The sequence below is a fragment of the Pleurodeles waltl genome, chromosome 3_1, assembly GCF_031143425.1.
Source record: "Pleurodeles waltl isolate 20211129_DDA chromosome 3_1, aPleWal1.hap1.20221129, whole genome shotgun sequence".
Taxonomy (NCBI): Eukaryota; Metazoa; Chordata; class Amphibia; order Caudata; family Salamandridae; genus Pleurodeles; species Pleurodeles waltl.
The window spans coordinates 1453707628-1453722059 of NC_090440.1; the positions used below are offsets into that span (position 1 = coordinate 1453707628).

General features: G+C 41.2%; 1 protein-coding gene across 1 annotated transcript in view; it reads right to left on the reverse strand.

Moving 5' to 3' along the window:
• The window catches only part of LOC138283371 (uncharacterized), a 113459-nt gene extending 99979 nt beyond the window's left edge, over window positions 1-13480 (reverse strand). Inside the window, exon 1 of the mRNA XM_069221356.1 lies at window positions 13222-13480. Within this exon, the coding sequence (XP_069077457.1) occupies window positions 13222-13309 (88 nt within the window). The 5' untranslated portion in view covers window positions 13310-13480. The remainder of the gene's footprint in view (window positions 1-13221) is intronic.
• Between the last annotated feature and the right edge of the window lie 952 nt (window positions 13481-14432).

Below are 14432 nucleotides of genomic sequence, written 5' to 3' on the forward strand. Positions count from 1 at the left end.
TGAAAACAACCGCATATGCTCCAAGTTATTCAGGAAAGCAACAGCCTCAAACTCCATCTTACATGCTAGCTCTGCACATCCACGTTCCCAAATTCAAGCAATCCCCTATGGGGAGGCTGTGCGAATCAGACGGAACTGCCAAGATGATTTGGAATTCAATAAACAGCTTGATGCATTAGAACACCGCTTCCTTAACAGAGGTTACTCTAAGAAACTTTTGAGCACCACACGGGAAAGGATTCTTAAGACCAACAGAACATCTCTGCTTCACAAGAAACCACAAAAGCAGAGCGATAAAAAGAGGGCTCCAGCTTTTATCACTACTTACACTTGTGCCAGTGCAGATATTTTCAAGATTCTCAATCGCAACTGGCACATCCTACTATCTGATGAAACCCTACAGAAAGATCTTAATAAAAGACCAGACATGATCCATCGTAGAGGGCGCACACTGAGAGACAAATTGTGTCATAGCTTTTTACCAAGTGTCACTAATGATAGTTGGTTATCCGCACCACCAGTGGGTTTCTACAAATGCAGTCGGTGCAATATATGTGAGCATGCTCTGGATAAGACAAAGGAATTCTGTTACAACACCAAAACAACACATAAGATCAAACAATTCATGAATTGTAACACTAAGTTTACTGTCTATTGCATCATTTGCATCTGCAAAAAAATCTATGTAGGCAGCACAATCAGGCCATTCAAAGAAAGACTGCAAGAACACATCCGGGCGATTAGAAATAATAACAGTGACTACCCGTTTGCAGTTCATTTCAACCTTGCACACCCTTTGCACGAGAAACTAGACATACAAACACATGGTATTGCCACCCTGGGTAAGTGTCCTAGAGGAGGCAACAAAACTCTGCTTTTGAGACAACTTGAGAGCAGATGGATTGTCAAATTACGTGCAGTAGAAGCAGGTCTCAACTCTGACAAAGACCTTCATGTTTTTCTTTAAAGTAATCAATTTGCTAAAGTGGATATGTTTCAACTTTTTACTGTATTTTGATAATATAGGCATTTCCATGATAAAGAAAGTAAGGGCAAAATGTACTATGTTTTTCAATGTTGCCTGTATCTGAAGGTACCTTGTTGTAATCTACACATGTTGGAAAAATGACCTTATTTGTGCATTAATAATACTTTGTGTATTATATGTCTTTATGTATTTAGATATATATTTTTCTTTTCTTCGTTTCGGGATGACATACGTTCAGGGTATCCTGTGCTCTTTCCTATGCCTTTGAATACAAATATGTATCATTGCTGACCTTTCACTTGATTTTATTTACTTGGTCTATGTCTATGGTGTGGGCTTTTCTCTTTATCACTCTGCTCAAATCCCCTTTCCAAGATGGTGGTTTGTGTGTCCCCTGGTCGTTTAGTCCGTCTTCTATTTCCAATCTTACAATTTCCGGTTCCGATTTGGATTTAAATGCAAATCCCGGTCGAACGCACGCCTTTGATGCGACGCTGTTTGTTTACATCTCAGCCGGGAGGACAAGAGGTATTTGTGCTTCCTGCCTACACTCTATACAAATGGGGGATTTAGGATAACATGCTGTTTTTCGATACAGCGGTTAGCGATAGATCTAATTTATTCCTTACCGCCATGGCAAGAACCCCGATATTGGCGTATGACCTGTTCTTCCTCGGGTTAGTTTTTATGTGTTTTGCATCTAGAACAAACGCGGTAGTCGCCATAATGTTTCCCCGTGTTCTAAGACGCATGTTTTGTCAAAACTTATCACTCTCTAATTGCACCAAAAAAATGCCTCATTTAAGTCTGTTTGCATTAGGGTAAGTTTATAAAGAATAGAAGCGCTTTGCCCTGTAGTCAGGTAGCATTAATGTATATGACATGAAGGAATAATACGGTATATAGTATATATCATTTTCAAATAACAACTCTTTTCTCCCCTTGGAGAAATGTTAAAAAGCGTTATGGACATCACCTTATGACCAAACTTGGTTGTTACTAGGTTCTTGCTAACTTATTAAGGAGCTGCCCCGTTTTTACGTTATCGCGTTTGTGTGCTCTTTGGTCTTTATACAATGGGCTTTGTCTTTTTCCAATTTTGTGCAGACTTACTATGGTCTCTGGCTCTCCACATGACCTATGCCTTAACCTCGTTATTGATCGATCGTACATCTTTGAAACTATTTGAAGTTTTCTTCATCTTTGCTGCATGCTGTTCAGGTATATACAATAAGTTTGTTTCACACAATGTACTTTCATTCACTTTCTGGTTTTCACACGGTGTTCTATCTCTTGGATCCCCTTGGTCGTTATCAACACGGACAGTTTTGGTTCCTTTTGGTGATATCCAAGATCGGGTGTACATTCACCTCATATACACATATTGTGTAATAAAGGGGGCTTTTCTCCTTTTTATTATATAATGTTTCCAACATACCATACACTGATGGTACGTGGCCTCTTTCCTTCAATCTTAATCTTAATTCTAAATTTCATTTAACACGTTTCGGCATGTCTTATTAGCCAAGTATTAACAACTTGTGAGCTTTACACATTTTCATTTTCATATGTTTACAGCCTTGAGACAGTCAAGGGTGACGAAACACGTGTCCGCTGTTTTCTCTCAACTATGGAAATTGTTATTGGCTTCCAATTCAATTGTCGAATGTATCCTATTGGATCAGGGCATGTACTTCCCTGATAAAACAAGGAATAAAGGACTTTCATCATAAAAATCAGAGAAGTGCCGTGGTTTCCTTCTTTTAATTATACAAACAACAGTGGCAACTGAGCTTCGAATAACTGAATTTAGAAGAGGCAGCAGTGCACTTAAATTCAATTTTAAACCACGGTGGTCCCTGTTTGGCCAAGCATTACCATCGATGAACAAAGTGACACCCATTTATAATAAACGATTTGCTCAATTTTAAATGTTTTAATGGCCTCCCTTCCCTGAACCATCGGGAGACGAATAAGTTAGTGCTTTGAAGCTCAACTTTCTGAGAGAGATCCGCTGTTAAAGGATGCTAAAGTGCTTTAGTGATCGTGCCATTTTCCTTGTCTTCCCCTCTAGCAAAAAATCCTTCCTGCGTTGGCCGCTGATGCAGGAGTGAATCAGCAGCTTTCGAAATGGCGCCCGCAGACGTCCAATAGTTTGCGGAATCCTGATCAGTGTTTTAATATTCCGTTCAGCTTCGTCCTTTTGTGATTTCTCGCCGAAACGTTAACTAGAGCTGACACTGGAGATTAGAAGCAGACAGCTGGAATGCCAGCTTTTTGTTGCTGCGTGGACCTCTGCCAACAGCGCTCCGTCGCAGGGAGACCTGAGAATGTCTCCTCAAGGAGTGGGGTGCATAAGGTAGTCTGCTGAGGGGCACAGCGAGAGGGAGAAGGGCCTCGCCTGTCAATGGCGCGTGTCCGCTCGACTTTGGGTCGGTAGCAGGGAAAGGAAATGTGAATTGTGTCGCCACGACCGTGGTGCCATCATTATACAAGTTATAGGCAGTGCTTTGAATGTTCTGGTACTGAATACTTGCGCTTTTTCCATTTTAAAGACTGAGTACCTGCACTTCTCCGCGGAAGTCCAAAGGCTTTAATAGGAGAGTACTTGAACTTCTCAGTAACAAACAGGTACTCTGTAAAAACGAGTACCTACCTTCTGTACTTCCGGTGAAAGCACTGGTTAAAGGTGTGGCAAATTGAAATTTTGAAGGAGTAGGTCTATTTGCTTTCCGAAGACAACGTTGGTCTGCTCGCATTGAGGAGGACCAGAGCATGGTAGGAATCTCACGCAGGGCCGGAGAAAGACCATTGCTGGGCCTTAGTACGATCAAGGATCTATACTCCATTTTGGGCAGTAAAAGACATATGTAATTGGGCTTGGTGGGGTTCTACAATTCTCTGGGCAAAAATCCCAGGCATCGAGGCCCTACGCCTCCTCTTCAATATGATACTGATTAAACACATAAAGAAAACGCATTCTTTGTTTAATGAATATACTTTTACAGAGAGATCACAAGTGAGGAATTACCTACAGAAATGTTCGTGCACCTTTAGAGCGAAATAAAAACAAAGCACACGATAGCAGCAGTTCTGACCCAGACGTACAACGTCAGAGAAAAACTGTCCCCATATGTGCCTGACTGTATCAGCGGACCCCCATGCCCTGTCCCAGATATATTAAATTTCCTGGCCCACACTTAGCCACTGCAGGTGCTTGTTTGGCTCTTCTGAAATGGCCGCACAAAAGACTTCATAGAGACACAAAGCTTTAGTTCAACTAGTGAAAGGGCAAGCTTTCTGAAAGGTAATCCACAGGCCTAGATGCCGTTAACCATGCCGCCGCTGTGAGCGCGCATGCTGATTTGAACTCTACTTGAGGTCTACATACAGGTAAACTCACTTTCTCTGCCACAAGGTAGCACTGTTTGCAGGAAAGAGTTAACAACACAGATGAAACTCTTAGAGCAACAAGTGCTCCCTGTCTTGGATGGACGTTATAATCACAACAAAGTGTTTTACATGTTCCACTTTTGTATCCTAAACCCTTGGTGGAGTCCGATGAATGGTGCAACAGATGGCTGGCGCATTGATGCCGCTGCTCCGCTTTGTGCGCCCAACATGGGAAATGTGCAGCGGTCTGTAGAATCCCCCAGATGAATTCAATAAGACACTATTAATGTGGTCAAACTGATCCTTTGGCGGGCAGGCTGCCGGGGGCGGCGCATCGCCTTACTTCCCCATGTAATTATGTAGGTGATCAAAGCACTGGAAAGTGTAATTGAAAAGCCTGTTGATGTAATACTTATTAATTAACTGCATGAGGAGGCACTAAGGTTTTACCGCACACCTCTCACTATGGGAACGATTCGCATAGCTTATGACAAAAAGGCTCGGAAAAAGCTTTTAAGACGATGTGTTTACCAAGCAGCCTTTAACACGCAGGTAGGTATTTGTACCTTTACAATGCTTGCCTTTACCACACAGCTAAATATTTTTTTAAATAACATTAATATTATGATGTGCCTGTAGCGATAAAGGGAGGTAAATGTAATTTTAGGGTAGGCAATGGTAAAGGGAGGTAAGGGTAAATTTAGGGTTTAGTGGTTGGCAGTGATAAAGGGAGGGAAGGATAATTTCAAGGTTTAGGAGTGGGTAGTGGTAAAACGTGTGTGTGTGTGTGTGTGTGTGTATATATATATATATATATATATATATATATATATATATATATATCATGCCTAGTAAAGGCATGCATGTTAAAAGCTTCTATGTGGTAAAGCTTCTTGTTAATCAAGGCTGTGTGGAATAGGTATATGTGGTAATTCCATTCAGTGTAATGTCATACATCCCATACGCTTTGCCCACATACTGCTTACACATGTGTGTAAGAAAGGATTTTTTGATAATTCACGAATATTTCCACTGGCACCTGAACTGTGCATGTGTAGGTTATGCACTGAGTACATCCCCTGTGGAGCCGATTGATAGTCACATAATAATGTTACTTTTTTCTTTTTTAGGAAAACTAAAAATACATAATTGTTCATAGAATTAGGGGTTGTGGTAGCTGAATATCATCTGTAATAAATCTCACGTTCTAAATATTGCCTATAAAAAAGTCTTGCCCTATTGGAGTTAATAACAAATTGTCTACACCCAGTGGAGCGATCCTTTTCTAAATGAAATTTGTGTCACAATATTTATTTCAGGTGATACATCTGCATATGATATTTTCACACAGAACCGATTAGAGGAATACATCATATTACATTTCTTTCAGTTTCATTGTTCTTTGCTCCAGTAATACCAGTGTCACCATGGATGTCTCTTCTTACTCACATCTGATTGGTGCCTTTCTCCACATCGGTCAGCCAATTTACAGCAAGGTCATGGATGCATAAGTTGAGAGCTTCCAAAAATGTCACCTGTACACCTAAAACATTTGTGATGTGCACCTAATATGTAGCTCTTCAGAGCATTCGTGCTCCATTCTCTTGACTACTTCGTAGACATATACCCATTGTCAAGGCTATGCCCTTATATAGGGTTTCACTGCTACATATTTAGAGACATACTGCTCATGAGTATGTTCATGGACTTCAATTAAGGGCAAAGCATGACAGCAGCTGACTTGTTTTTAACTCTGCCACTGCCTGCAAAGATCAGAAGACAGCACACACACATAATGTAGACAGGGGTCTATCCATGTTGTGTTCTTAGGAATTATTTCAATTCCTGACTTCTTTAATTGGTCCTCGGCAACCATTATGTGGTTTTTGAGTTTACAAGGACCACCTGAAATCTTATCGAAGTCAAAGAGTGGATGACATTGACATCACTTTCGCTACCCATTAAAATTGGTGAATCCACATTCACGAGGGACTCATATAACACTTGCATTAACTACGGCTACAGAATATAGACTTATTAAAGTTTCTACCTCTGTAGTTTAAGTGCTCGCGCTATATAAATTGTGTTCTTGTTATATACTGGTAAATTTTAACTTTCGCCCAAGAAGATGTTTGGAACGAAAAATTTGGAAACATTCAATTTCCTCTGGATAAAACAAAACCATTCGTGCTGCCAGGGCTTGGTATGGTGGTCTTGATATCTAGCTTCGGATCTGGTGAACTGAAAGACTCAGAGATTTGAAATAAAACAAGCAGGAGAACCTGCAGTGCTTTACGTTGATGGTTGTATTTTCCAGCGTGGCATCCGTAGACCGACGTGAATATCAATTTTTGTTTTTTCCTTGTCTAGATTTGGCTACTGGTTTACACTCATGCTCTCGGAGTTCCAGGGAATCAGGTTGTTATGTAATACTAGAAGATTATGGTCTGGGGGCTCATCTCAGTGCTTCATTCACAGCCCCTTGAAAACTAAGGGGGGCTCTATAGAGTTTGGTAGATGAAGGACTTTTGCCAAAAATAGGCATGCCCTGATTGCCCTTTTTAGAGTATACAGGCGTGCATACACTCTAAATAGGACAAACAGTTAATTTGCCAATTTCCTGCAACTTTTTTGATACAGCCAGCTTAAATAACCATTTGTAGTCAAATCACATAGAAAAAAGTGTTTTCTGTGATATAAACTATTCCAACTCTTTATCACTCATTTAAAAAACTCAATGACACTATATATATTAATGCATTAATTATTTAATGCATTTTTTCCTAAGGGTCTTTGTTGGCAGTGAGCAGCTATAGAACAGAAAGCAAAACTGTGCCCTCAGAAGAGAGCTTTGAGTAAATAATACTCTTGCTGGGACACAAATCGTTAGCATCATTGTTTAAGATGAAATCACCATGAAGTTCCACACAGGGACATCTATGCATGAGTATACACTCTAAATCGGGTGGACAGGACTTCGGCCAATTATTGACAGTTGTCCAGCTTATACCAAACTGCAAATAACACCTTAACAATTGACACTTCTCCACTGAAAGAGTCAAACCATATCTAATGTGTCTCACCTGTATGTGAAAGGGATTTGAATAGGAGGGTTATTAAACTATCAGCATTTGTTGTCAAATTAATCATGAATGACAATTTTAACTACAGCCGCCATGTTAGGGGTACTTGGGAGCTGCTACACTTCTCTTTCCTTTGGCCAAGAGAAGGTTCCCAAGTCTGCTCAACTTTGCGTGAGGAACAAATAAAAATCTTCCCAGCTGCAGCAGAGCACAGGAACCTTGAAACAGGAAATGTGAAGCCAACTATAAAGCTGCTGCAAACCCTTCCCAGGCAGGTAAAACGGTAGGTAGAAGTAGGTGCTGGGAGTTGCCATTCTGGCCAGCAAACCAACTCTGTCAGTAGAGGACAGACAACTCTTGGGCATAATAAAATACCTACTGTACCAGCTTAGGTGGGCGGGGGGCACTGGGGCAAATTAAATAGCTTCCATGAACCCACTTGCATTAATCTTCTACTTGCAGCTCACAAGGCAAAAGCCAAGCAAATAAACAGTGAAAAGAGGTACAATTACATAATTGTTGGGGAAAGGAGAGTGCCAAAAAAGCCCAGCAGAGTGAAAGAGTGACATGAAACCTGCATACTAAAATTAAGTGAGACCCAAATGATCTGAGATTGTGTGACGAATGAACGTAGGTACTAATGGAGAATAGGAAAGAAGAAAGGCAACAGAATGGAAGGAGCAAAAGAAGCAAGGAAGGCTCGAAAATAGAATAAAATAATGTAAAGAAGGAAAGAAATATAGAGGGAAGGAATGTGAGGTGAAAGAAGGATGATAATTTAAGGAAAAAAGAAAAAGATAACAAATAATTCAAAAAGAGGACAAATAAAAAATAGAAAGAACGAGAGCGGATAGGAGGGAAGGTATGAAAGAAATGCGAAGAGAATGAAAGAAGAAGAAAAAGAAGAAACCATGAAATAAGAATGTAAAAGACAAGGGACAGAAAGTTAGAAAGAATTAGATGTTGACTTGAGGGTACGATTACATTCACAGTAAGAAATGTTCTAATAATTAGGTCAGATAGGTTGTTAGTGGCACATTTTCGGTTGGGGTTAAAGTTAGGCAGTTTTTGTAGAAAGTGGGGGCAACAGTTACAATATAGTTAGAGTGAAGGTTAGTATCAAAGTTTGGGTGAGGGTTGCGATCAGGGATTGGGTTATGTTAAGGCATACTTTGAGGGTTAGGGTAAAGTTAGAATTAGGTAAGTGTACAGGTTATTTTTAAGTTTAGAATTTGAGTCACCACAATGTTCATAGACAGGATTATGAGAAGGTTTCTACTAAAGGGCTTTCCTGGTGCTGCTATTTGTTATAGTGTTTTCAAGGTAGGTGTCAAGGCAAAGAAAAAATAAATGTGTCATCATCATGGTGGGATTCTTAAAAAAAGCCAAGACCTTTTCATTTTTCCTGTATAGATTTATTTTAAAAACATAAAAATTTGCTCTTCTTTTCCAAGACTCAACATGCTGTCATTCCAGACTTCTAGGCCAATACATGTGCAGATTGACAGCATATGGAGTGAAAAAAATGAAATGTTCTTAATTAACCTTCTGCATGTACTTGTTTGTACAATATTGTGTGTATCTTTATATGATTGTATTGTTGCTTTTTGGCTACTTTATGTGCTAAAACTCAAAAGGTACTAGAGTACAAGTACACATGTATCAGTTAAAAAAGTGGGGATGTATATTATGCAGTACTTCATTTGTACATGAAACACAAAATAATGTGGATAAGTACCAATAATATGGGCAAAATAAAAAAAAGATATATACAGATGTAAATATTCAGAAAATACAAATACCATAAAACCGGGAACCCTACACTTCATCACATCTTCATAACCATATTTCATCAGGTTTGCTTTCTTCATTAGCACATAGATTCGGCCACGGCAGGCTATGGAGTATGGCAGTGGGAAAGGCAGTGGTAAGGGCAGCATACGATTAAATAGAATGGTAATATTAAAGGATTTAGGGCCAGGTGTACCATCATTGAGCAAACCGATTTCCTAATTGCGATTCTGTCCGAATTGCAATTTAGACATCAGTATTTCTAATGTATGAAACTCTGTTGAGTTTCATTATCGAGTCCTAGTGGGTCACAAATAGACCATCCTCATGAATATTAATGAGGTAGGTCGCAATTTACAACCCATTAGCAATCACAGCCATCACAGCGATGGTGGACTGCTGGGATCAGCATGCCACCTTGTCAGACCACTGTCTGCGTTTAAAAAATGGTTTTACAAGCATTTACAAAGGGGAAGGGGTCCCTTTCCATTTGTGAATGAGTTACAACCTACTTGAAGTAGGTGGTAAAATGAGAATGTTTTGTGACTGCGTTTCAGTCACAAAACATTCTTACATACCACTGCGATTTGGTATAAGGAAGAGGTGCCCTCAACATGCCCCTTCCTTATACCAAATCACAAAATGCAAATTGCAACTCTGTGACAAGTTACCGAATCGTAATTTGTGCTTTGTACATCCCAAAAAGTATTTTTATAGTTGCAAATGGATCGATTCTGCCAATCAACCCGTTTGCAACTGGAAAAATGCTTTGTTCATGTGGCCCTTGGTTTTATGGCTCAAGTGCGTCTTAAGCAATTTATTGGAGGTGACTAGGAATGATGCCATGGCTGAGGTACGGAAAGAGTTTCCTTCTCAAGATAGGTGAACATGATATGGAGAGAACCGTGGGGGGGGGGAGATGTTGGGGAAGTTCTGAATGGTACAAAGGCAAAGAATTAAGATTCAAGTGTTCTCATATTGTCACTAATTTCTTCACCGTGTCCACTAAACATTCTCATTCTTCAAATATGGATATGAAGCCCAGTGCAGGGCTGTAACTGAAGGTATACAGGTTTCAATGTTTAACATAGGCAATTGAGAACATTTCTGGGAGCGATAGAGCTGTTGACTGCATACAGGACTGTAGGGACCTGGGGCCAGATGTAGGTAGATATGGTTTTGCGACTCGAGTCGCAAAACCATATGCAGAATGTTGTCCATGACACCATCTGTAAATCGCAAGGGGGTCGCAAAGACCCACCTCATTAATATTAATGAGGTGGGTCGCAATTTGCAACCCCCTTGCGGTTCCCTGCACTCACAGGGATGCTGGCCTGCTAGAGACAGCAGACCACCATGTCTGTGACTGCTTTTTTAATAAAGCTGTTTTTTTTTTGTATTGCAGCCCGTTTTCCTTAAAGGAAAACGAGTTGCAATACACTCGGGAAAATTAAACCATTTGGTTTCATTTTTTCAGAGTAGGCAGTGGTCCACTGGGCCACTGCCTGCTCTGAATTTTTTTTTGGGGTGACATTCACAAAGGGGAAGGAGTCCCATGGGGACCCCTTCCCTTTTGCGAATGAGTTAGCACCCACTTCACATGGGTGCTAACTGCGAATTGCTTTGCGACCGCGTTCGCGGTCACAAAGCAATTCTGCATCGCGGTGTGAATCGCAGCTAGGAAGGGAACACCCCTTCCTATTTGCGAGTCGCATTCCCATTTTGCAAGCCGGTACCGACTCGCAAAATGGGAATGTGCATTGCGATGCCTGTTTTGCATGGCGCAAACTGCGAATTTCAAAGTTTGCGCCATGCAAAACGGTTCCTACATCTGGCCCTAAGGGATTTTCCACTCATCCAGCCCCTTATGCAAACCAGGGGACCTGCACCCAGTTACCCTAATGGAACATTCATGATTTGATGCTGGGGAGAGCTGGAACACCTGGGTACAGCAACACAACCTCAAGTATTAGAATATTTCAGGAGTTTTACTTCAGAACTGCCTGTAAGCTCCAAACGTTTAGCCGACACATTTGATAAATTGAGGAGTAGGCCGCATCATGTAACCTATGTGAAAAACAAAATCTTGGGTGACAACTCCCTCAGGCGACTTTTAGCAGGTTTATGTTCTTTGGACATCATCTCTCTAAAAGTAGGGCCTAGAACTTACATTAGATCCCCGCTGCACCTTGAATTTTTTATCAAATGGTGCATTCTTTATTCGATGCACCCAGGTGTTCTCACTGCGGTCAGTTCACCATAAATCACATGCCTTCTAACTCCTGGCTTCCCCTCAGGAAGTACTTTCACGTGATGTTGGCTCTTGATAATGAACCATTACAACTTTTTTAACGACCCCTCTGTCCCCTTTTGCTTTCTCTTACTAAACCTATCTTTCAATTTCTTTCTATTTCACCCCAATCTCTAAGGCTCTCTTTCTCTCTTTGACTACTCTCTCTTCTCCCTCTCAATGTCTCCTTCCTATGTTTATTTGTGCTTCACGTTTCATTCTAGCTAATTTTTTTCTCTATATTGCTTTCTCTTTTTCTCTTTCCCATGGCCCTCTTTTTCTTTCGCTCCATTTCCTCTTTTTCTCTCTTTCTTTCGTTCAATAATTTTTTCGTTGTCTCCGTTGCACGCTGTCCTCCTCCCTCTCGGTCTTAATTTGGGTCCCCCCTCTATCTTTTTCTCTCTCCATCGCTTTCACAAGGTAAACTTTGTATTTGCCGTCCCTGTCTGTGATAATGGAACATGCTTTTAATTAATGTTCAGATCAGGAGGCTGGTTTCTTGTAGCTTTGAAATGCCTCCTTTGCACACCATAATGCAGGGAGCACAAGTTACGTAACACTACTGTAGCCACCCTTGAAGCTTCACGGAAATCAGCCGTTTTAGAGCTACTTTAACAGAAGCAAATAAAAAAAGACACTAGTCGTCCGTTTCTTTCTTTCCTTTTTTTAGGCTGGTACATTTTCAGCCACGGTACCAGGCTTTTCTTCAAAGCAGTTACCGAGCTTCTGAGGCCATCTCAAGAGGCTGAATGCAGCAGAAATCCCATTGATCAGCCCCGGTTTCCTAGCAACCTCAGTTCAAGTGAGGAGGAAACGCCATGTTAACACTTTCATTTCCTCCTTTATATGTTTCCACCATACAACGATGACGACGAAGCCGTTCTACAAAATCCATCTGCTTTATTTCGGGCTTGAGAGGTCGTTCCCTATCGGCTGTGCACTGACTCAGTTCCATTCCTGAAGCAGGTCAGGGAATGCATTCTGGGAGTTGGTGTCTTTCAATCAATTGTAGCAATTCATGCAATAATAATGAGTCATCAAAGGAAAGAGAAGTGGCGCCATGAAGACATGAAGCAATTTAGCAACACTAAAGCTTGCTACCATCTCCTGTGTGACACCATTAGAACGTACAATCTTTTTAGTCAACCACACTTTGCATGCTGAGATTTTAAACAAGAGACATTTCTTATCGTCGGGGTCATTGGAATTATTCAGTAAGGGATGAACAAATTATGCGGCAGGGTGAACTAAATTATGCAGCAAAAAAACTAATTATATGGCATAATGTGGAACATTGTGTTGTAGTATTCACTATTTTTTCTATTTTTACAATAGTAACACTTTGGTCACCTCTTAGTATCAGTTTGACACCTACATGTAGCAGTCAACAAAAGAAAAGTGACCTGACACAAGTGGGCGGGATCGGAAGGGCACAACCTACCCATACTTTTTAATTTATGAAAAAACATTACCCAACTTTTTGTGAGAAGACTACCGTCCTGGGACAGGTTATAAGGATAGTTTAAATTCTTTGGGTGAAGTATAATTTGGGGAGCCTCCTGTGCTGTGAAACCGAAGGTGGGCAGACAGCTAAACAATAAATGTGCAGTGGCGGCTGATGCCAATCTAAAGTGGTGGAGGGGGTTAGGGGTATTGTAATAAAAAAAAAGGCTTACCTGCCACTGCCGGCCACCTCGGTGCTCCTCTCTTCCTCGAATGGGTCACAAGCACATGCTCCCCACCCAATCCAGATGCTTTTCTCATGCTATACCAAGCATGATAGGAGTATCCGGATTGGCCTGAGCGGGCTGGTCTGAAGCTCCCTCAGGCACAGGGAGTCTGTGCTTTTTCTCCACCCGGCTGTGTAACACTGCTGGGTTGGAGAAACATAAGTGCGCATGTCGGTTTGGCTTTCCTAAGACTGCCCAGTCAGCTCAGCCAGTCAGTCGAAAATAAAATGCTAATAAAACTTTTTAATTATCATTTTATTTTACACTGACTGACTCTGAGCAGGGGGTGATGTTCCTCCACTATTACGTAAGAGCTGGCCCAGTAAACATGCCTTCTTGCCAGCATGCCTGCTACAGTTTGATCTGCAAATGTAAAGGGCACTTGAGAGTCGGTAGTGGCTTTAACTGATGAAATCACTTGAAGCATTGTGATGACAAAAATGTACTCTTTTTGAGCGGTAGTGCAAGGAAGTTGCCAGCTGAGCTGTGAAGTGTTTGCTTTCAAGGGACAGCTATATAAGCAAAAATGCATACTGTCTAATGGAAGCACCATTTTATCTTAAACATGTTTGCACATTGTTCAGCAGTCTATCTTACATTGTGTATAATGCAGGTTTAAAATAATGACTTACATATTCACATTGCTTTCTGTCACAGGCTGGGACCTTGCAGCTGTTAGAACTGGGGTCTTTGGTTTGCAGTCAGGTTACCCCCTGTCCAAGCAAGGACCGTCACTCTAGTCAGGGCAATGGAGATACACACTTAGATAACCCCTGCTCACCCCCTTGGTAGCTTGGCACAAGCATTCAGGTCTATCTCAGAAGCCATGTGTAAAGTATTTGTCCAACACACACAGTAATAGAGTGAAAACACTACACAATGGAGACCACACCAGTTTAGAAAAATAGGCAATGTTTATCTAAATCAAACAAGACCAAAATGACAAAAATCCTACATACACAAGTCAAGGTATGCATTTTTAAAAGAATAAGGTGGTCATTACAACCCTGGTGGACGGTGTTAAAGCTGCGGTAATACCGCAAACAGGCCGGCGGACAAAAAAGGGAATTATGACCGTGGCGGAAACCGCCAGCATAGACAGCCAGTTTAACACTCCGACCGCCACGGCGGTACAGACAAGCAGCGCGGCGGTCACG